This window comes from Mchenga conophoros, linkage group LG17 (assembly GCF_057382185.1).
Source record: "Mchenga conophoros isolate Kocher_MC1m ecotype Shallow Benthic linkage group LG17, M_conophoros_male_GT1.1, whole genome shotgun sequence".
NCBI classification, from domain to species: Eukaryota; Metazoa; Chordata; class Actinopteri; order Cichliformes; family Cichlidae; genus Mchenga; species Mchenga conophoros.
Window position 1 is genome coordinate 40645688 of NC_140542.1, and position 22978 is coordinate 40668665.

General features: G+C 41.7%; 1 protein-coding gene across 3 annotated transcripts in view; it reads right to left on the bottom strand.

Annotated features, from left to right (window-relative positions):
• Positions 1-22718, bottom strand: part of arhgef39 (Rho guanine nucleotide exchange factor (GEF) 39) — a 72768-nt gene extending 50050 nt beyond the window's left edge. For 2 of the 3 annotated variants that reach the window (XM_085251540.1, XM_085251537.1), the window contains exons 1-6: positions 22610-22718; positions 21192-21346; positions 17037-17131; positions 15715-15840; positions 6588-6708; positions 2914-3032 (exon numbers count right to left, since the gene is read on the bottom strand). In XM_085251540.1, coding sequence (XP_085107666.1) covers positions 2914-3032; positions 6588-6708; positions 15715-15840; positions 17037-17131; positions 21192-21341 — 611 coding nt within the window. In that variant the 5' untranslated portion in view covers positions 21342-21346; positions 22610-22718. The remainder of the gene's footprint in view (positions 1-2913; positions 3033-6587; positions 6709-15714; positions 15841-17036; positions 17132-21191; positions 21347-22609) is intronic. The other variant, XM_085251538.1, reaches the window with a different exon arrangement.
• Between the last annotated feature and the right edge of the window lie 260 nt (positions 22719-22978).

Sequence of the window (22978 nt, forward strand, 5' to 3'; positions counted from 1 at the left end):
TCGTGGAGGTCGCCTTGTTAAGCTGAGAATCCAGATTTCTTACCTTCCTCACAATCTTCGCTCCGTTCATCAATCTTTTCCACGACTCTTGGTACCATCGCGTGCTCTGGATCCTGTGGATTCCTGGTTGGTTCCCGTTGTCGGCTCTATCGGGAGAAGCCCTGTGAAATCCTTCCCTCTTTGGCATCTGCGTTGGAGGCGAATGGACCGATCAGACCTTAGACCGGTGGATCTGGTTGTCACTGCCGCGGAGGTCTCCGAACCAGCTCCCCTCAGGTTGGCTTTAATAAATGCCAGATCGGTGGCGAATAAGACCTTCATCCTGAAGGATTTCTGTTCTTCCCATGCTTTGTATCTCCTCTGTTTGACTGAAACCTGGAGTTCACCCGGTGAGTTAAGCGCCTTTTCTGAACTGCTGCCCGCTGGCTGTGCTCATTTTAGCGCTCTGAGAGCTTCTGGTCGTGGCGGGGGGTTAGCTGTTTTTAAAGCACACTTTGAGTTTAAGCAACTATCCTCATGGACACGCCACAGCAGCTTTGAATTGTGTTTGTGTGAACTGGGCCACTCGCCTTCGTTGCTGTGTGCAATAGTTTATCGGCCTCCTAAATAAGACAAGGAGTTTGTATCTGAGTTTCTCGCTTTTTTATCTGAGTTTCTCGCTGACTGTGCATCCCGGTATGACCAGGTCCTGCTGCTCAGTGATTTTAATATACACGTCTGTTGCCCAGGAAAGCCACTGGCTAAGGACTTCATGGACCTGGTGAACTCTTTTCATCTTGTTCAGTCTGTTAAAGGTGCCACTCAAGAACATGGTCACACATTGGACTTGGTGTTATCATATGGGTTATCTGTCTGTAACTTACATGTGGAGGATGCTGTATTCTGTGACCATATGCCCATTGTATTTGACGTTGTTCCTCTTAGTCCTGTTGTTAAACGGCTGCACCTACGCGATGCTATCGAGCCTTCGGCTCAGATACTCCCGAGCGTTTTTCAACACTATTTGAACAACTTGTGTCCAGTCCCTCTGAGTCGTCCTCCGTAGATGGATTACTCTCTCATCTGGACTCTGTTTGTAAATCTGCCCTTGATGTTGTTGCACCTCTAAGACTCAGGCAGTGTAAACCCAAGGCCAGTCCTTGGCTAACCGATTTTACTTGAGCCATTAGAAGAGACTGTAGGAGATGTGAAAGGCGATGGAAAAAGGACTGACTGTACGTCTCTCTGGAAACTCTTAAGACGAGCTGGAAAGCTTATCAGAGGGCAGCAAAGACTGCCAAAAACGCCTATTTTTCTCAACTTATTGCTGTTAATTCACATAACCCTCGTGTTCTGTATAATACCATAAATTTTGTACTGAATGCAGAGGATCATGTTCTTTTGCAATCTTCTGAGGTTATGTGTAATAAGTTTCTTAATTTCTTTGTGGTTGCCAGTCTGAGACCCTCCACTTTATCTTCTGTTGACCCGGCTGTGCATGTTCCCTGTTTAAATTTGCTTATTGCTTTCCAACCAATTGTTCTACCTGAACTCGAGAAGCTTGTGTTAACTGCTAACCCATGTGGTTCTCCGAATGATGTCGCTCGTCCCAGTTTTCTAAAAAAGGTGTTTCCTACTGTTGGACCACATATTCTGAACCTAATTAATACCAGCCTCTTGTCAGGTCAAGTACCAAGCGAGTTTAAGCATGCAGTTATTCATCCTTACTTAAGAAGCCAGGCTCAGATATTTCAGTTCAGTCAAACTGTAGACCCATCTCTAAACTTCCTTTTCTGAGTAAGATCTTGGAAAAGGTTGTTCACACTCAGCTGATGGATTATCTAAACAACTCTCAAATGTTTGAAGTTTTTCAGTCTGGCTTTAGGCCGTTTCATAGCACAGAGACAGCTCTCAAAGGTTATGAACGATATTCTGGTAACGACGGACTGTGGTAAACATGTAGTGCTTATACTACTAGATATGACTGCTGCATTCGACACAGTGGATCACGACCTGCTGATCTCTCGATTACAGCTTTGTGTGGGCATTTCTGGCTTGGCACTCCTGTGGATAAAATCATATCTGTCAAACAGGAGCTTCTGTGTTAAGGTGGGCTCGTCATCGTCCTCTGTGGCCCCTCTGCCGTGGGGTGTCCCACAGGGATCTATTCTTGGGCCATTACTGTTTTCATCTCCTGCCACCGGGTGCGATCTTTCGTAAACACAAAGTCTCATTTCATCTATATGCTGATGATTGCCAGCTTTATTTTCCTTTCAGTCGTTCTGATAGCTCCCCAATTAGACTCCTGCTTGATTGCCTTAGTGATGTTAAGTCATGGATGGCTCAAAACTTTTTAAATTTTAATGAACGTAAAACGGAAGCAATTCTGTTTGGGCCGAATCGTTCCTCTCTGATATCCCTGATGTTGACCTTGCTGCTCTGACCCTTCACCTGAAGAGCTCGATTACCAATCTTGGGTTAAAAATCGACTCTGCACTTACTCTTGATGGCCACGTGAATGCGGTGGTGAAATCATCATTCTATCATCTCAGGCGTCTGTCGAAGGTTAAACCTTTTCTTTCAAGGCGTGACTTGGAGACTGGTATCCACGCTTTTATCACCTCACGCTTGGATTATTGCAACTCCCTTTTAATAGGGGTTGGACTGGGCACTCTGACACGCCTGCAACTAGTCCAGAATGCTGCGGCACGGTTTTTATCTGGTAGAAGGAAATTTGAGCACATTACTCTGGTTCTGGCCTCCCTGCACTGGCTTCCAATTGAATTTAGGATTCATTTTAAAGTTCTTTTATTGGTTTTTAAATCCTTAAATGGTCTGGCACCTGCATATTTGTCTGATTTGCTGAAGCCCTATGTCCCCACACTTTTAAAACCTTATTAAGATCATATATAATATAATAATATATAATCTCACTGATCAATCCGCTGCAGGGGGAGTTGGAGCAAGTCCTCCAGCTTCTGGTTGTTGAATTCTGGGCGGGATTCCTGCAGTTTTTTGAACCGTCTGAAGGCCTTGTTTTTCTTAAGCTGCATCTGAAAATGGACACAAGACACTGGGAGATTATTCAGAAACATTTACAAGACGTAGCTTCTGAATTTATAAAAAGTGTACTGGGACCAGATTTCATGATTGTGATGTGCAGAGCAGTAGTAACTACAGAGGAATAACATTGATGAGCAATAAAATGAAGATATAGGAAAGGGTTGCTGAAGGTATGTTAAGAAGAGAAATGACTAGGGATGGGTATCGTTTAGGTTTTATCCGATACCGGTGCCAAACCGGTACTTTTGAAACGGTGCCGGTGCTCAAACCGGTGCTTAAAGAATGGAGAACACAAAATTGGTCCAAAAACCTCTCATGTTCAGCTGTTTTTTGTAAAAAGATAACAATGTTAGCCTTTTCTGCAGCTATGGGGCATATATGGTATCACTCTTGGCTGGAAGCAGTGCTTAAACAATGGAAAAAACACAAACTTTGTCCAAAAACCTCTCATGTTTAGCTGTTTTCCACTTTTTCTTTGGTCATTTTAGCCTTTTTGGCCAGGGTGAAGGGAGTATCTGCCATCAAACAAGAAGACAGCCGCATGTAGCTATGATGATGTTTGCTAGTTCACCTTACATGCATTAATGTAATAACGTGGTTAGCCTACTCAACGTAAATTACACACCAACAACATGAAGCTACTCACACAGAGAAGAACGGCTGCTGCTGCATCATCCTCATCATTTCTGCTACACTGGCAGGGCTAGGGGCCAGGACTCTCCTCTTCGGGTTTTTGGGGGATGTTGCTAACTCTGGGTCCGATAACAGGCACCACACCAACAGTAGATGTGCTCGGTGTGAGGTCTCGCAGCAAGCTATCAAATACGGCGCATTTCTTGGCTTTAACAAAATGCTATATGTCGCCAGGTGTTTCATCGGATTCGAGGTGTTACCTCCTTTGACAGTATCACAGTATCACCTTAAAGCACTTGTTGCTGCTGAGTTTGCATCTTTTGCTGTGAAGTACAGCCAGACTTTTGACCGCTTCACCTTGGTCATTTTTAATCTGTAGCTCTGCTCTAAAAGAACGTACGTACCTGGCCCCGCCCACTATCCTCGGAAACGTAAAATGATTGGCTAGAATCTAAAGTGTATCACAGCTCGGGAAAAAAAGCACCGAAATAAAGCACCGAAATGTGCGCTGCTTTTCGGTCTGGTTACTACCGTTTATATACCAGTACCCATCCCTAGAAATGACAATCAGCGAGTAATAGTATGCTTTCATGCTGAGAAAGAGTACTACACATGTGAGGTTTGCTTTCAGAGCATTGATGTGCAGTATAGAAAAGGTCAGAAGGCGTTCACTGAGTCTGAGTGCCAGAGAAGTATGAGGGTGGTGGAGGACGTGTATGAAGTCACCAGGAGAGTATCAAGGTGTCCAGTAGGAGTGAGAAGGTCGAGGCAGGAGTGGTTAGAGGTTAGAGGTCAGCTCTGAGCCCATTCTTACTTGCAGTGGTCATGTGATTAAACACATTTTACGGAAAGCTAGGTTCATTTTCACTAGCCACACCCAGGCCTGATTACTGCCAGACCTCTTAAATCAAGAACTCACTCAGATGGAACCTGTCTGACAATGCAAAGTGGGCTAAAACATATCAAAAAGCAATCACGCCACAATCTAAAGACACTCAGGAACAGATGAAAAACAAAATCATTAATACAATCCTAATCAAAAGTTTAAGACCAGTTGATGAAAAATGACATGGTTGGAGCTTAACAAGGTTCCAAGTTGAGCTTCAACATGCAACAAGAAGAAATGGGAGTGAGACAAAACATTTTTTTGAGCAATTTATTGAAAATAACACTTAAACTGAAACAGGCTGTTTTACAGCTGATCAAAAGTTTAGGACCACTTGCCTTTGAAAGGCCAAATCTGTTCAAAAATGTGGATTCATTGTCATTTTCTGTCATTTCACTGTCATGATACTCTGTTGGCAAAGGAAAACAAACCTTCCCTTGTTGAACGTGGTCGGGTTGTTGAACTGCATAAGCAGGATCTCTCACAGCACGCCATCGCTGTAAGACGGTCATTTGATATTTCCTAAATGATCCGGAGGCCCAAAAAAATGTCACCAGCACTGAGCCGGAGGATCCAACTGGCTGTCCGTCGAGACACTGGACGATGCTTGACCCAAATTAAGGCCGTTACTGGTGCCGACTGCAGCCCCATAACCATCAGACACCATCTGAGGCTGAAAGGCTTCAAGAACAAAAAAAACGTCTCGTCTCCTTGAACGCCACAGAACTGACCGTTTGGACTTTGCTACAGAGCACCAAACATGGGACACTGAAAGGTGGAAGAAAGTTTCATTCTCTGAGGAGAACAAAAGTAACCTCGATGGTCCTGATGGTTTCCAACGTTGCTGGCATGACAAGCAGATCCCACCTGAGGTGTTTTCCACCCCACAGTGGAAGGGGCGCCATAATGGTCTAGGGTACTTTTTCCTTCAGTGGAACAGTTGTCTTCTCTTTATGGTAGACTTGGATATTTATCCAAGAATGTTGTTCACGATTGGCTGGTGTGAAGGGTTTTCTCATCACCATGATTCTGAGATCATCCACTACTGTTGCCTGTGGACGTCCAGGTCGTTTTGCATTGCTGAGGTCACCAATGCCTTCTTTTTCCTCAGGATGGACTAAAGATTTTGCCACTCCTAAGACTGCAGCAATTTCTCTGATGTTTTGTTCCTGTTTTTGCAGCTTACGGATGGCTTGTTTCACCTGCATGGAGAGCTCCTTTGACTGCATATTGTCTGTTCACAGCAAAATCTTCCAAATGCAATCATCACACCTCAAATCAACTCCAGGCCCTTTAGCTACTTAATTATCAATATCAAAGGAATTGCCCACATCTGCCCATGAAATAACCTTTGACTCAATTGTCCAATTACTTTTGTAACTAGATGTCACATGTCAAGAAGCTGAAACTCTTAAACCCTTCGTCCAATTGAATCTTCAGCCAACCCTCACATGAAAGCTGAGAGTCTGCACATTATGTCCATTGTATAACTATAATTGGAATATTTTTCAGTAAACAGGTAAAAACAACAACAAAAACTTATGTCAGTGTCCAAATATATATGGATCTAACTGTGTGTATAGTTAGAAGGCTATCACTGACAAAAAGACTAAAGGCCGAGTTGAAGGATTAAAAATGAAGATAGTTGATTATGGAGCAGACCAGAGAGAAAACTCATGGATGTAATGAAGGAGCATATGCAAAGGTTTGGTATGATGCAAATGTTCGGTTAAGATGGAGACAGATTATCCACTTTGGCTACTGCTAAAGAGAGCGGCCAAATGAAGACGCAGCAGCATGTTTCTTTACATCTATCAACATGTAGAAAATTGTTAGATTCTGCAAAAACTTGCATTCTTGAAGTTCACAGTAAAACTACATAATAAATTTGATCTGATAAAATTGCTGTGCTTTGCTATTCAATGTAACAAGAAATCAGTAAATAGATGAAAACAGAAAAACTGAGATCAGTGACAAAAAAAGATCGACTAACAGTCTGAACCAAGTTCAAATATAATGTTCTTACCTGAAGCACTTTCTGGGCTTTATAAATGTTATCCACATATGTGTAGTAATGGTGCATATGGGTGGAGAACTGGTCAAGGCCTTTGCCAAGGTATCCATTCTCCAAATGGATAAGTAGAGTCCTGAGAGGAGAAACACACACACACACACACAAGTTTAAACATGATCTATTGCACGTTGTTTTTCCATGTGTTGCATGCTTTTGTTGCCAATGTTTGAAAAGCCAGGTTATTAAAAAAAAAAACTTTCCCTAGTTCTCTTTGTCCCTTTTTGCTTTGAAATTAATTAAATCAATTAATCAGCTAACATGATCCATAACATTTATGTATAATAACAAATGGTATCAATTTTAGCAAACATTAAATCCTGCATTAGTACAAAGCAAAATGTGTATTAATATTTGCTTTTCTGTCTTTTTCTTTGGTTTTGTAAACCAGTCTGTTAAATCAAAGACCCCATACATATATTTAGAACATGCTACGGTAGTCACTTTCACTGGATCATTGTTGCTTATTTTACGGGCAGTGCAAGTAAGCCGTGTGTGTGGCATGTTACTCCTGAGTCACAACATCCTTAACAAATCCACAGGACATGGTATCAAGAACTATTTTAATATACGTGGCACATTTTTTTGTGCATCACAGGCCTTTGAGACGTTCGTGTTAAAGTTTACTCTCCTAGCAAACATTTAGCCTCAAGTTGAGTTATTGTGCATTATTGTCTGAGACGGCACTGCTTCTTTGCATCAGTGCCACGCTCCCTGAGAAGGAGCTCATGTGAGGTTAGATCGCATCTGAAGCATCATTTTCAACAAAGGCATACACATTTAGAGAAAGCGAGGAGGCTGAGCAGAGTTCAGAGGATTGCTTCCCTGTTAATGAGAGATTTAGCAGTCAAGGTTCAGTAGTGTTTCTTCCCCCATGGGTGACGTATTTACTGGGACCCAGACGACAGATGTACCTTCAGAGCACCCAGGGCTACTTTGTAGTAAGAACACGCCTGCCGAACTTAAGCAATTGGTTGGGGGTGTTGACACTTGTGAAGGAGCTTGTTATTTGAACTTGGAGGAAGTACCACATATTCACGCACACACATTCTCTAATGATGTTCCCAGAGACTGCTGCTCATACAAGCTGTGAGAAGGAGCACTTTACTGTTGAAGTTGATTTAAATAGATTTTAATGAAGTTGCCGACAAAGGTAGGCTCTGTTCATAATCGGGAGGTGCAGGAGAAGCCGAGAGGGTTCTAACGAGAGCAAAGGGCAGGAAAAAATGTATTTCCATTTCTTTCCCTTTCTGACAGAGACTATTATGATAAATATGAAATTATGGATTACATTTTTTTTTTAAATTTCCACAGCAATTAAATTGTCCGACCATCAGCACCAAGGTGGAGATGACATTAGCATTCCATGCCTGTCATCCGCATTAATTCCAAGCAGTTGCGGCATCGTGGATGATACGACTGAACCCAAACAATTCAGGCCACGTCACCATTACTTGGAGAAGGCTCAACAGATGAACGGCAACTCTCAAAACACAGGATGAAACATGAGAAACTATAAATGGAATAAACAGTTCGCTAACACTAAAGCATTAAACCAGCATTTTGTTGCTCTCAAAAAACAACACAATGTGATGTCAGCCGTTTTTACCCACACAGTGTCTGAGCTCCATCCTACACTCCAGTTCTTTAATGACAACCTCACCTCTGCTTTGTGCTTGGTCCACACAGCATTCTGGACCAGTGCTGCACACTAACTTCCTTCCCCAACCGCCCCATCACTAGGGCTGCCACAAACGATTATTTTGATAGTCGACTAGTCACCGATTATTTTGGCGATTAGTCGACTAATCAGATCATCATCCATTGGACGTAAAACGTACAGCTTATTGCACCAGCAGCATCTGCTCTTATATAACTATCATTAGCTTACAGCTTGAAGTGTTTAAGGTCTGTGCTAACTAAAAATAAAGACAAGATGATAGTTTATTCAATTTTAATGAAATTTGCAGATTGTTTCGGTGAAGTTTAATAAACTCCTTGCTATCTAACCTATAACAGCATCTCACACTTCTGATAATCAGCTGTCTGCTTGACGTTTATTCAGCTGTGTAAAAACTATAACTTTAATCTCAGCCAAACCGATTTACTCAGGAACAAATAAAACACTGAAAAAAAAAAAAAAAAAAAAAAAAAAAAAAAAAAAGGCAAAACAATAACATTTTGAAGTTATCTAAGTGACTCATATATCACGTTTAACCTGAGGAGCGAAAGACGGCGGTGGGTTTGAAAACGATTTGCCGGGAGTCCGGTGTTCTCACGGCTCTAGTTAGCCTAGCCCCCGGCTAGCTATCGAGCTAGTGGGTAACAGACGTCTCCGAAAACGTCGGAGCGCTTTTGAAAATATGCGGTGTCCTGATAAACTGAGCAGATATTTGAGGTTTACACAGCTACATTCTCGCCTGAAAATATGTTAAACGTTTATTTTGTGACCCAGAAAGAATAATAAGAGTAATATTAAAACTAACTAGCTGCCGCCATTGTTGGAAACTGTGCAGGGCCGCGCTATGAATTCTGGGACACAGCTTCTTCTTCTTCGGGGTTTAACGGCAGCTGGCATCCTTGTACATGCAGTGCTGCCATCTTCTGTTTCAGTCCGTTATTACACTCTTAAATCCTGCTACTTATTTCTGCGTCTTTTGGATCTTACAAAGCTTCAAACGACGCGTCGACTATTAAATCAGTCGTCGACGATTTTGATAGTCGACGTAATCGTGACTAGTCGACTAATCGTGGCAGCCCTACCCATCACCTTCATTTAAGTTGAATGAAATCTTTTATCCAAATGTCATATAAACTTCTCAGGTATTACCACCTTTATAGATATTTGCCTACTCTCCACTGATAATTTTAAATATTTTATTATGGATTCCTGGGAGGAAATGACAACGTGAAGATGGGACATCACCAAACAAATGTGGGCATTGCCAAGCAGCAGCTTTCTTCCTTTCGTTATGCTTTAACATTTATTTCAGCTGTTTTCAGTTGCTGTTTCTGAGTATTTTGCCATTAAATAAAATGAATCATCTATTGGCCCGACAAGTTTACTGACTTGTTTATTTTTAAAAACTCCAGACTGGCATCACCAGTACCAGCAGTAACAGCTCTACACAGTGAGGGAAATCATTATTTGATCCACTGTTGAATTTGTAAGTCTGCTCACTTCTATGGTCATTTCAATTTAATGGAAAGAGACATAAAATCAATGCAAATGTCAACATTTTACTTAATCTACAAAGACATACAAAATAATTATTGCACAGCAGTTTGTTTATAACTGTCTAATTACATTTGGACCATTTAAAAATGCATTACAGGGATTACATATTATAGAGACGTCAGTCCTGAGCGATTCCTCTAACCTGAATGAGTACAAATCAAATCAAAATGTATTTATAGAGCACATATTAAAACAACAGTGTTGACCATAGTGCTTCACAGTCAGTAAAAGCATGAGACAATTAAAACAAACAATAAAACAGGACAACAAACAATAGGTAACAACACAACAAGCTAGAACAGCCAACTAGTTAGAATCAAAGGCCAAAGTAAAAAGATAAGTTTTAAGACGTGATTTAAACGACTGGATCGGCTCGGCAGTACGAAAATGAACAGGGAGGTTATTCCAGAGTCTGGGTGCCACGGATGCAAAGGCCCGGTCACCGCTCGACTTCATTCGAGACCTAGGTTGTGCTAGGAGCCTGTGATTGGACGATCTAAGTGCTCTGTTGGGATTGTATAAGTGAAGGAGTTCAGAAAGACAGCTGGGCGCCAAATTATTCAGAATTTTAAAAGTGAACAAAAGAATTTTAAAATCTTTGCGATATTTGACAGGGAGCCAATGTAGTTTGGCTAAAGTTGAAGTTATGCGTTCATAGATTCTCGTACCTGTTAAAAGACGCGCAGCTGCATTTTGAATTACTGAAGAATGGCAGAAGACAGTAGTCCAGTCTGGATGTGATGAATGCGTGGACAAGCTTTTCAAGGTCCTTTAAAGGAAGGAACGGCTTTGCTTTGGATATCTGACGCAACTGGTAAAAGCTGTTTTTTTACCACTGTGGAGACGTGTTTCTGAAGTTTAAAAGAGCCATCCAGGAACACTCACAGGTTCCTTACAGTGAGCGAGAGATGGCTAGTGAGAGGGCCTAGGGCATCAGCTAACCGAGTGTGACTACCAAAGACTATGATTTCGGTCTTATTCTCGTTCAGTGTAAGAAAATTATGTGATAACCAAATTTTAACTTCATGCAAACAGTTGAACAGAGGTTGCAAAGAAGCAGACACATCTGATTTCAGAGGTGAATAAATCTGGATATCATCAGCATACAGTGGGGCAAAAAAGTATTTAGTCAGCCACCGATTGTGCAAGTTCCCCCACTTAAAATGATGACAGAGGTCAGTAATTTGCACCAGAGGTACACTTCAACTGTGAGAGACAGAATGTGAAAAAAAAATCCATGAATTCACATGGTAGGATTTGTAAAGAATTTATTCGTAAATTAGGGTGGAAAATAAGTATTTGGTCACCTCAAACAAGGAAAATCTCTGGCTCTCACAGACCTGTAACGTCTTCTGTAAGAAGCTTTTCTGTCCCCCACTCGTTACCTGTATGAATGGCACCTGTTTGAACTCATCATCTGTATAAAAGACACCTGTCCACAGCCTCAAACAGTCAGACTCCAAACTCCGCTATGGCCAAGACCAAAGAGCTTTCGAAGGACACCAGGAAAAGTATTGTAGACCTGCACCAGACTGGGAAGAGTGAATCTACAATAGGCAAGCAGCTTGGTGTGAACAAATCAACTGTGGGAGCAATCATCAGAAAATGGAAGACATACAAGACCACTGATAATCTCCCACGATCTGGGGCTCCACGCAAGATCTCATCCCGTGGGGTCAAAATGATCATGAGAACGGTGAGCAAAGATCCCAGAACCACACGGGGGGACCTGGTGAATGACCTGCAGAGAGCTGGGACCAAAGTAACAAAGGTCACCATCAGTAACACACTACAACGGCAGGGAATCAAATCCCGCAGTGCCAGACGTGTTCCGCTGCTGAAGCCAGTGCATGTCCAGGCCCGTCTGAAGTTTGCCAGAGAGCACATGGATGATACAGCAGAGGATTGGGAGAATGTCATGTGGTCAGATGAACCAAAGTAAAACTTTTTGGTATAAACTCAACTCGTCGTGTTTGGAGGAAGAAGAATACTGAGTTGCATCCCAAGAACACCATACCTACTGTGAAGCATGGGGGTGCAAACATCATGCTATGGGGCTGTTTTTCTGCCAAGGGGACAGGACGACTGATCCGTGTTAAGGACAGAATGAATGGGGCCATGTATCGTGAGATTTTGAGCCAAAACCTCCTTCCATCAGTGAGAACTTTGAAGATGAAACGAGGCTGGGTCTTCCAACATGACAATGATCCAAAACACACCGCCCGGGCAAAAAAGGAGTGGCTCCGTAAGAAGCATTTGAAAGTCCTGGAGTGGCCTAGCCAGTCTCCAGACCTCAACCCCATAGAAAATCTGTGGCGGGAGTTGAAAGTCCGTGTTGCTCGGCGACAGCCCCAAAACATCACTGCTCTCGAGAAGATCTGCATGGAGGAATGGGCCAAAATACCAGCTACTGTGTGTGCAAACCTGGTAAAGACCTATAGTAAACGTTTGACCTCTGTTATTGCCAACAAAGGTTATGTTACAAAGTATTGAGTTGTATTTTTGTTATTGACCAAATACTTATTTTCCACCCTGATTTACCAATAAATTCTTTACAAATCCTACCATGTGGATTCATGGATTTTTTTTTTTTTCACATTCTGTCTCTCACAGTTGAAGTGTACCTCTGGTGCAAATTACTGACCTCTGTCATCATTTTAAGTGGGGGAACTTGCACAATCGGTGGCTGACTAAATACTTTTTTTGCCCCACTGTAACAGTGAAGGGAGATGTTGTAATTTCTAAAAATTAATGCCAACGGCAACATGTACAAAGAGAAGAGAGCAGGACCGAGCACGGACCCTTGAGGCACACCACAGTAAATAGGGGCAGAAGCCGAGGAGTGTTGCCCCATAGCAACAGAGAACGACCTCTCTGAGAGGTAGGATTTAAACCAAGATAAAACCGTACCTTTGAGACCAACAACATGTTCCAGTCTTGATAGAAGAATGTTGTGGTTAACCGTGTCAAAGCAGCAGTCAAGTCAAGTAAAACTAAAACCACAGTCAACAGTTAAAAGAAGATCATTAACAACTCTAAGTAAGGCTGTCTCTGTGCTGGGGCGAGGTTTCAAACCAGACTGAAACTTTTCATTAATACCATTTGCATCTAAAAAGGCCTGAAGTTGTTTTAGAACTACCGTTTCCAATATTTTGGAAATAAAAGGGAGTTTGGAGATCGGCCTGTAGTTAGTGAGACCATTACGGTCAAGATTTTTCTTTTTCATAATAGGTTGCACAACAGCATGCTTAGGGAGACGGTACACAACCTGATGACAATGATGCATTCAGCAGAGATAAGATACAAGGACCAATAGCATGTAAAGCTTCCTTAAAGAAACGAGAAGGAAGAATATCATGCGGGGAACCAGAGATTTTGAGATGATCAATTATATCTTTTAAAACAGAATAAGACACTGGCGCAAACTGCGGAAAGAAAGTCAAGCATTCAGAAGCTGGAACTGGGTCTAAAACTGATGATGGATGAGATGGATGAGAAGCCCTTAGAGCTGAGATTTGTTCAGAGAAATACTTTAAGAATTTATCACAAAGAGCAGGGGAAGCATCCCTATAAGTGGTAGTGCAAGGGTTTATCACAGAGTTAAAAGTATTAAAAAGAGCTCGGGGGTTGTGCCTATTAGTCATAATAATGATAGACAAAAAGGCAGATTTGGCAGCTTTAACAGACTTTTGATACTTAGATAAACAATTATGGAGGATGTCCAGAGAGACGTGGAGTTTGTCTTTCCTCCATTTTCTTTCAGCACGACGACATTCACGCCTAAGGGCGCGAGTAGTATCATTTAGCCAGGGTTGTTTAATCCTCAGAGGTGCCACAGAGTTAAGAATGTCAGCGCATGCAGTATAAAAGAGGTTAGCAAGCTCATCCGCTGATAAAACCCCATTACGCTTAGCATCAGAGAGGGGACAGTCAAGGAAAGCATCAATGAAGTGGGCGATTGACTGGGAGTTAATTGTGCACGTTTGCCGCACAGGACCATCACTGTTCAAACCCACATCGCTCGCTACAGTATCAAACAAAACCGGGAAGTGATCAGAAATCCCAGAGTCCTTTATGTCCGTGATGCAAATATCCAGACCATAAGACCAAATCAAGTTTATGACCTTTAGTGTGAGTTGGTTCACTTACCCACTGGGTGAGATTGAGGGTGCTAATAAGAGCGAGGAAATCCTTAGCTAGCGAACTGTCCTCACAGCAAACATGAATGTTGAAGTCACCAACAATTAGTATACGGTCATAACGTAGCAGAAGGCTCCCCAGTAGATCAGCAAATTCTGGAAGAAAATCCTTGATAAGTTTCGGGGGCGATACACCACAGCGCAGAGGATGGAGGGGACGCAGTTCACTTCCAATAACTGCACCTCGAAACTGGGGTACAGAACAGGTGGCAGCTGCCAACATCGAAGTTTGTCTTTAAAAACTGAAGCTAGCCCTCCACCTCTTCCAGTGGTCTGGGGTGAGCTAATAAAAGCGTGGTCAGGTGGGAGCAGCTCCGAGAAGGGAAAAAGTTCGCCGGGGCGAAGCCAAGTTTCCGCCAGTCCCGATGATAGAATAAGATCATTTAAAATAAAAGTCGTATTCGCCAGTGACCTTGTATTTAGCAAGGCCATACGGAGAGTGGTCACACTGTTACTGGTAGGAGAACGGCGCAGCAGGCGAAGGTTGAGATTCGCACCTCCTCTGGAGGACCGCACCCAGCACCGAGCGGGTGGAAGATCAGCTGGCAGGTCCAGGTAACCATAAGGTCCAACAGGGCGAATCCAGCGATGACAGAACAGTCTGAAGTTAGCATGGTCCCGGAGGGCAGGAATAGATGACAAGATGTTTATAGAATAGCGATCATTTGTCCCAACATAGGACTTTAAAAAGGCCTTGATACGAACACGTTTACCCCGTCTCCGTGAACGTTTCCTTTGAGAGAAGGTAGATGGTAAGTGGCGGAGATAATCAGGAAAGTCCTTCGAAAGCGGAGGAGGATTCTCAGGTCTCCATTTAAAATCTTGTGTCTGGTAGTCCAAAGGCCGGAGATTCAAGAGTTTGGCGATCATAGGCAAGTAACGTAGCGACATCAGGGCAGCACATAGACAGAAGGACGACAAACAACAGCGGAGGAGACGGCTTGCCGTGAACACTGGCGCCATCTTGGAGCTTTACACAAATATACTATAAATAAGTCTGCACGTTAATAAGCCAACACTCTTATTTTGGTAAGCAGTAATAGTAACTACATTTGTGGCAGTGCCCAAATATATATGGATCTAAATGCATATTACACATTAGAGGAAAACAGCAACATTTGCATTCCTATTTCCTGTTGCTGAACTGAGTGATGATTACATTACTTGAAGTTTCACATACATATTGAATCATTTCCTACTGGTGAATCACTGCGGCACTGGATCTCCATGGCCCGTTTTATCTCGAGAGCTTGTCGTTGTATTCACATCACTGATTAAATAAGGACTTCATAATGAAGATAAACAGTATGTGAACTGCAAAACCATTTATCCAACACATCAGACTGTGTAATGCATACCTCAATCTTCATTGCGGCAATCTCAATGAGAAAGCCCGTCAGTCTGCAGGGGATAGGGGCCTTGGGGAACTCATACAACTCATTATTTAGCTCGGAAATGGAATTCCCAATCAGCAGTCTCCGAAGCCCCTGCTCCACAGTTTCCCGTTCTGTGCAGTCTGATAATGAACTATGGGCTAGGAGCAATCTTTCTCACATGAATAAGAAAATACACCGACACTTCCTACTTTAGACTTATAAGCCAACATGAATTACAGATACGACTTCAAAGAGAGCTATCAGCATACTTGAGTTTATCCATCCATTCTCTTCTGCTTATCCTTGTCAGAGTCGCGGGGGGGGTGGAGCCTATCCCAGCTGTCTTAGGGCAAGAGGCAGGTACACCCTGGACAGGTCGCCAGTCTGTCGCGGGGCTAAGACATAGACACAGACAACCATTCGCACTCACACTGCTAAGGCCATGCCTTATTATTTATTTATTTCATATACATCTACACTATCGTTCTAATGTTTTAGAACACCCCGTTTTTCTACTGTAATTGTTGCAGTTTAATGTCTCACTGCACTCTGAAAAGAAAGCATGGTACAAATAAGCAACTGGAGTTAAAAAAGTAAAACATGGCATTAGTTTATGGACCAAAATATATTCCAAATGTCTGACTCATCAGAGTGGCCACCTTTGGCAGATATAACAGCTGGTTCTTCCCATAAGTGTGTGGCACATGTAGGCTGTTTCCCTTTCACTCTTCTGTCCAGTTTACCATCTTGATCTTTTTATTAGAAAATATTAACACCCTTTAAAAATATATTTACAGATCAAAAGCAGGGACTGTTTAGCTCTTGAAACATTTAAAACAATAACAGAGATGACCCTGTCCTATAACAAGTTGTGCCATGTGTGGAAAATATTCTTATTGTTACAGCATAATATCATGAGCTTCACCAATATATTATATAGCAGCTTTTCTTTTAAATGTAGTGACAAAATCATGGCAAATTGGAATTTTTAAAAATGATATTACAATCTGAAACGGAACAGTAGGAATGACCCATATTTGGACCAGTCGTAGCTTGAAATGCTTGAAATGAAAATATCAGTTTTCCTGTCAGCTTCCAAAGCCCATTTTGAGCTCGTTTCTCTACCATATTGATTTATGGATTGCAGAGCTAAGTCCAGGGCCTCAACATGCACACATGTTCCAACTTCCAACTTCAAACCTCCACCCGTTTATTTTAAGTCATTCGTGTGGACTCAGGATCTGAATTTTACAGCATCAACACAAACGAATCAATTGATGTCTAGACATGCGGTGAGATCAGTTTGTCTCAGAATTGGTCATTAGCGAGAAAGTGCATTAATATTCTGCGATAATAATAATGCTGTTCATTTGTGATATACATCTACTGAGGAAGAGAACTACTGTGCACTGCAGTACAATAACACTAACCTTTGCTAATGTGAAGATAAGGACTGTGCTTTGGTAAACTAAGAGTTTATCTACGCTGCATTCTTGCAGAACAGACAAACTAAGCATGCCTATCTGTACGCAGGCTCTCACCACAATCCCCAGAGCATGGATATTCTTTAAATTATTCAGAGAATACTTACTGGTTTACTGATAGAATAGCTTTAATTGAACAGAAAATGTCTTCTCTAATGTCCGACCTCAGGGTTCCTTTGGCCTTCAAAATGTCCACAAAGAACTGCAAAGAAACAGAGCAGAGAGAGACAAAGGGACATTATCTTCCAGCATTTGTGTTACTCGGTTGTCTCCGATTGGATTTTTTTTGATAAGCAGGTGCTTTTATTGCTGACAACCCTAAAAGTAAAGCTACACAGAAAAACAGGACATTTAACAGCAGCAGGTACTATAAGGCTGGGGTGTTGCTGCCCTACAGCCACTTTCTGACTGCTATGATTATTTTGGAAGAGCCAATTTGAAGCACAAATGCAGAGGGACACTGTCGTACCACAGCACTGACAATAAAGCGACAGCTGTGCTGGTCTCAAGTCATTTGAAGTGAAAATGGGATTAGCAAATTGAATGTGCATTAGGCCTAAAATGACTCCTAATTGGAGTGAACGGATGGGGGGGTGAATAATTGTGTAGAAACTGGGCAGCAGCAGTGAGCAGAAAAAGTCTGTTCTCTCTTTGAGGCAAATATGATTCCACCTCGGGTCTGGTACAACCTCCACAGACGAGCCGATCAGATCTTTATAGATGGGTTCTCAAGCTATGAAAGTGTTCTTGTTTCCTTGAATTATGACAAGTTACTAAGAGAGCAACTTTCAAAGGCGCGATGGAGCAGAGGTGACTGATCAAACCCGTATGCATCCTGGATGATCTTCACCACCCACTGCACCACTAACACACGGGCAGAGGCCCACGTTCCCCAAGACACTGATTCAGCTCCACTCCAACAATGACAATTATAGGAAATATTTTTATACTGAATCCATAAACATTTTATTATACATTACTTCAACTGCCCTAACTAAAGAATTTTCTAAATAAGTATAAATTCAGATGGGGTCAAGGGAGGTTATACTTTCATGCAAAATACATTTATATCGATACAGTTTATGTTACATTACAATTCGACGTGTGAAGGCATAATGTTGGACAACAATAAGAAAATGAAATATGGCGATAGAATATGGGTAAAATGCGCATGTGCAGTGCCTTTGTTTTCATACGCACATGGCGGAAAAAGCATGGCGGCGACGCAGAATGAGAAGAGCGAAAGCGGATCGTTGAATGAAACAGATGAATCTGAACTGGTTTGTAAAAATGCTGCAGCTTCACTGGTGTGGAACTGGTTTAGCTTTCGTCCGTCAGATACACAACAAAGCACTATTTTTGGTAGCGCATGCTAGCGGGCCGTCGTTATTACCGTGTTGTTTGGAAAATACGGCGCACTTAAAATCAATCCTTTGATTTTTCTGAAAGTCGACAGAGCCCCTTATAATCCCGTGGGCCTTATGTATGAACTCTGGTTGTGTTTACTGACCTCGAAACGATTTTATGTGCACGGTGCTCAAAAATCTGTCAAATGTTTCAGTACGACTTTGCTGAGCTACGAAGCCGCACCGCTTGATGGATTGTCGGAGCATTACGGCTATCGTAGGCGGAGCCTCGCGGAGTGATACGTACTGTGCTTCAGCATAATGTTACCGTATTGTGTGTGTATAACGTCTTAAGTTTTGTGGATATTATACATGGTTATGCTGAGGATATGTCAGCCCATTTCTACTGGAAATGCCTTTTGGTTAAACTTTCAGCAAGGAATTTGCATTTGCACTGTTACATTTTTATAAAGCTTTAATGTACATAAAAACCAGCTTCTTGTTTAAGTGAAAATAAATGGAAGGTTGTCTTTTTGCGCTAGTAATTTTGTGGAGTTGTATTTTGTCTCGCATCAATTATATCGTCAGTTATATCGTTATCGCAAATTTTCAAATATATATCGTGATAAATATTTTTGGCCATATCGCCCTGCTCTACTCTCCACACCAACACCAGCTAGATGTTTAAATCTTAATATAAATGAGTAACAGTAGGTGGACATTAGGTAAGGCTGCACTTTTTGCAGTGATCTCGTATAGAAAACTATTCGGCGCGTATATAAAACAGGTCCGCGGCTCCGAACCGTAGTAAAGGACCTCTGGCTAATACGTCGGGTTCGTGTCGGGCTCGTAGCCGAAAACTAGCTTTACTTTGTTGTCTGGGTCAACTTTGCTAGCGAGAGACAGAGAGAGGCACTGAAAGGCTGCTCCAACGGGACTTATTGTTTCAGAGGAAAACATGAACACAGCGTACAGTCGAGTCTTAACAGCTTACTTACAGCTGGGCTCGTCAGGCTCTGTTTGGCTGCAGTGGTTATTATTATATTTACATACGTGAAACCAATAAGATCTGTACATTTTCACCAGACCTGATGTGTGTGCAGAATTTCATGGGTTTTTGACCACGTTTAGGCAATTAATTTGCCAAAATAATAAATGGAGCAGATAAAGCTTCATTCATCATACAGTAAATAGAGACACAATAGGGCTACCCCACTTTTAGTGCTCGGACCCTAAATATAGCCAGGATAGCTAATGGAAAATGGTTTAAGCAAAATTCACATAGATTACCTCAGACGAGCCCTCAAGACAATTCTCGGCCTATAAAACCTTTACTGCATTCACATTTCCTGACTGCACTGTAACTATCCAATAAAGACAAAAGTCAAACAGTATGTGGGTAACCCTAGCATCAAAAGCCCGACATTAGTACTAGCACTTAAGTATTCAGACACATAAATCATATTACATTATGAAATATGATGTGGTATGATTTTAAGACCATGAATAGGTCAAATATGCTGTAGTACATACTAGAGATGGACCGATCCGATATTACGTATCGGTATCGGTCCGATACTGACCTAAATGACTGGATCGGATATCGGAGAAAAATAAAAAATGTAATCCGATCCATTAAATATCACGAAAGCACCTCACAAAACTTGCAACACGCCGTAACTCACCTCAGAAAGTTAGCATGTCGGAGCAGTATGCATCACGTGATAGAGCGGCTGGGGACCTGTGGTCTGGATAGCATTTGGAGCTTCGCTAGCAACCTGGCATTTCATCTCCGACAAAGTTATCCCCGAGAGAAGTAAAGCAAGTGTGTAAGTCCATCTCTGAATGTTTGTAAAGCATTCCTGCGTTAAGCTTAACGAGCGACTGCCTCTCGCTCTCCTGCTGCTACTTCAATCGTGAAACTGCTTAAATGATCAGCTGATCGGCTTTTCTGTCGCGAGTCCGTCTCTCTTGTTTGTTTTTGGCCCACTTTGCACCAGAAAGAGGAAACCAGCGGCTGAACAACAGCAGCACGTTTAAGCTTGATAAGCTGTTGTTAGAATTTATTTAATATTACTTTCTACACCAGGATCTTTTTCTATGTAGCTGACGCTGGTAACTGTGCAGGGGCGGATCTAGCAAAGTTTAGCCAGGGGGGCCGATAGGGCATTAACTGGGAAAAGGGGGCACAAAGACATACTTTTCTTTCTTATTCTCATTTAAAATGTCTAGCTTTTAATAAATAATTATCTGACACCCAAAGTTTTAATTTGATGTAAAATGAATAGAAGTCAATTACTGTATATAGTGACTATTAAGTCTAATATATATACCCTAGTAAGCTATAGTACTTTTTCCTTTGGGAAGGTACCATCTGTGCAGTCTGCAATTTTGTTGAAGAAAGATGTTGAATCTATTTAATATTTCTTGAAAAATAATTGATTTCTGTGCATTTTTTTTCACACTGCATCAAATTAAGGTTGATTACGTCGATTAAGCATCATGAGGTGGAGCGTGAGGGGTGGTTCCCTATTTTTTATTTATTTATTTTTGTTGTTGCTGGGAGTTGGAACCCTATTAGTTAGGTTGCTTAATATTTACGCTAAGTACTCTTTAAAATACCAGAATAGGGAGGATGGTGTAGGTCTAAGTTTATTAGATTGATCAGTATTGCTGAACTATGAAATTTTTTTTTTGTATACAGGTATAACAGAATAGCTTTAGTGTAGTTGTTGTTTTAAACTTGAGTATGAACTTGCAGACTTGCAAAATGCAGCAAGATATTTTAAAAAACAGTTTTGTTGATTAAAAAACACTATATCGGATTCATATCGGTATCGGCAGATATCCAAATTTATGATATCGGTATCGGTATCGGACATAAAAAAGTGGTATCGTGCCATCTCTAGTACATACGGTGGAGACCAGTTCCAGCTTTTGGCAGTAGCGTTGTTCTGTTTGCACCATTTCTTTGGCTATTCGACAGAATTTTCTTTGCCACAAGTCCCTCTGCTCCTGGACACTGCTGCACCCAAGAGGATCCAAAGGGCGAGGCAAGAAACTCATCCTCACTGTGACAAGGACAGAACAGAAACACAACCAAAGTGAATTATCTTCCACAGTAAAGGAAAGCAGACCACTAGAGATAAAAGATGTAACGCTTTCCTAAATGACTGAATATTTGTGGACAGATGAATTGAGTTTTGTTTGTTTTTTAAATAATTTGCTTGATATGGTGGAGCATGTGCTTCTGCCCTCTCAGAAAACGGTAACTTCCAAGCATAACACGCATCTGCAGAGTTCAGCTTTGGAAGAAAAAACATCTTTAAAATTAAGTGCAAAACAAGAATGACACATTATTACAATTCTTTGTTGTTTTGTCTGATAAATATCAAGCTCCAATATTGAACCATAAATGAAAGCAAAACACACTACATGGATAAAGTTACTAGGCCGCCAACACAGAACTCCTACAGGTGGTGCTTGGCCATTGAAGCCCATTCCATGAAGCTCCCACTGTGTTGAGAATAATCCCAGAGGATGTTTGGGAGGCTGCGGTTATTGAATCAATAGAGGATTTATGACTTTTATGCACCATGTGCCTCAGCAGTCAGTAACCTGCCCTGAAACCTTACATGGTATACCATTTCAAAGCTGAGCTGCTACGGTTTCTAAACGCTTCCACTTTGCAGCATCGCCTGGTCATGGACTATCTCAGAGGGAAGAAATTTCACAAATTGACTGTTTGCAACAGTAGCATCTGCTGCAGCATCATTAAAGAGATTACTGTTCAGTAAGTCTTTAGAATAACCAGCAGACTGCAGAACTAGATGCATGCTTGACTTTCTACCTGAGACAGGTAGAAAATGGGACTGGAAACACCCGAATTCAATTCAATTTTAGCACCAAATCACAACAGTCACCTCAAGGCGAGTTCCATTCTACATCTTAAAGAAGTAACATTTCAACGTAAGCAAGTAAAAACTTCTCGTGTTGTCCAGTTATTACATGAATCCCAGAACACAAAGTTTTCTGTTGACTTTGATGTTACTGACATTTGTCGAAATGTTTCATTCAGTTTCAGACTAAATGCTCCAACATCTGTTTCCATTTGAGTCACTCAGTCTTTCAGATGTTTCTAGAACATTTCGTGAACGAGATGTACATCAGCTGTCGAGACCGTTTCTACCGGTTATGAGGACGAAAAAACTCGTCAAAACTTTTTCAGCGAATTTATTGTCGCAACAAAACGTCTTTGAATGAGAAGTTAATTACTTTACAGAGATTAATTTGTTTTTATGGTTTGTTTGACGGTAAAGCGACACTAGGCTTACCTTTCTGTAACGTCTCTATTTTCAATCAAGGCGCTCTTTTGGAGATTCTGCTTCCTCTTTCCGGTCTGTGTGGGCAATGACCTTTGTTCCACACGCTGATTGGCTGCTCCGCAAGCGAACTACAGGAAGCACCCCGTTCTCAGCGGAAGTAGTTTTAACGATTCCAAAGTTAAACCAACTGTTTACAGTATAAAACAGATGTTTAAATAAACAGAACAGGTCGTCAGCGCTGTACTAAATAAATATATTAACATATGTCAAGTTTAACACTTGGTTTAAATAAGATGGTGCTTGTCCTGAACATTGCAGCTAAGATCAGTTTACATCAGCAGTGTCAAACTGCTTTTATAAATACAGCCCACTGTGACC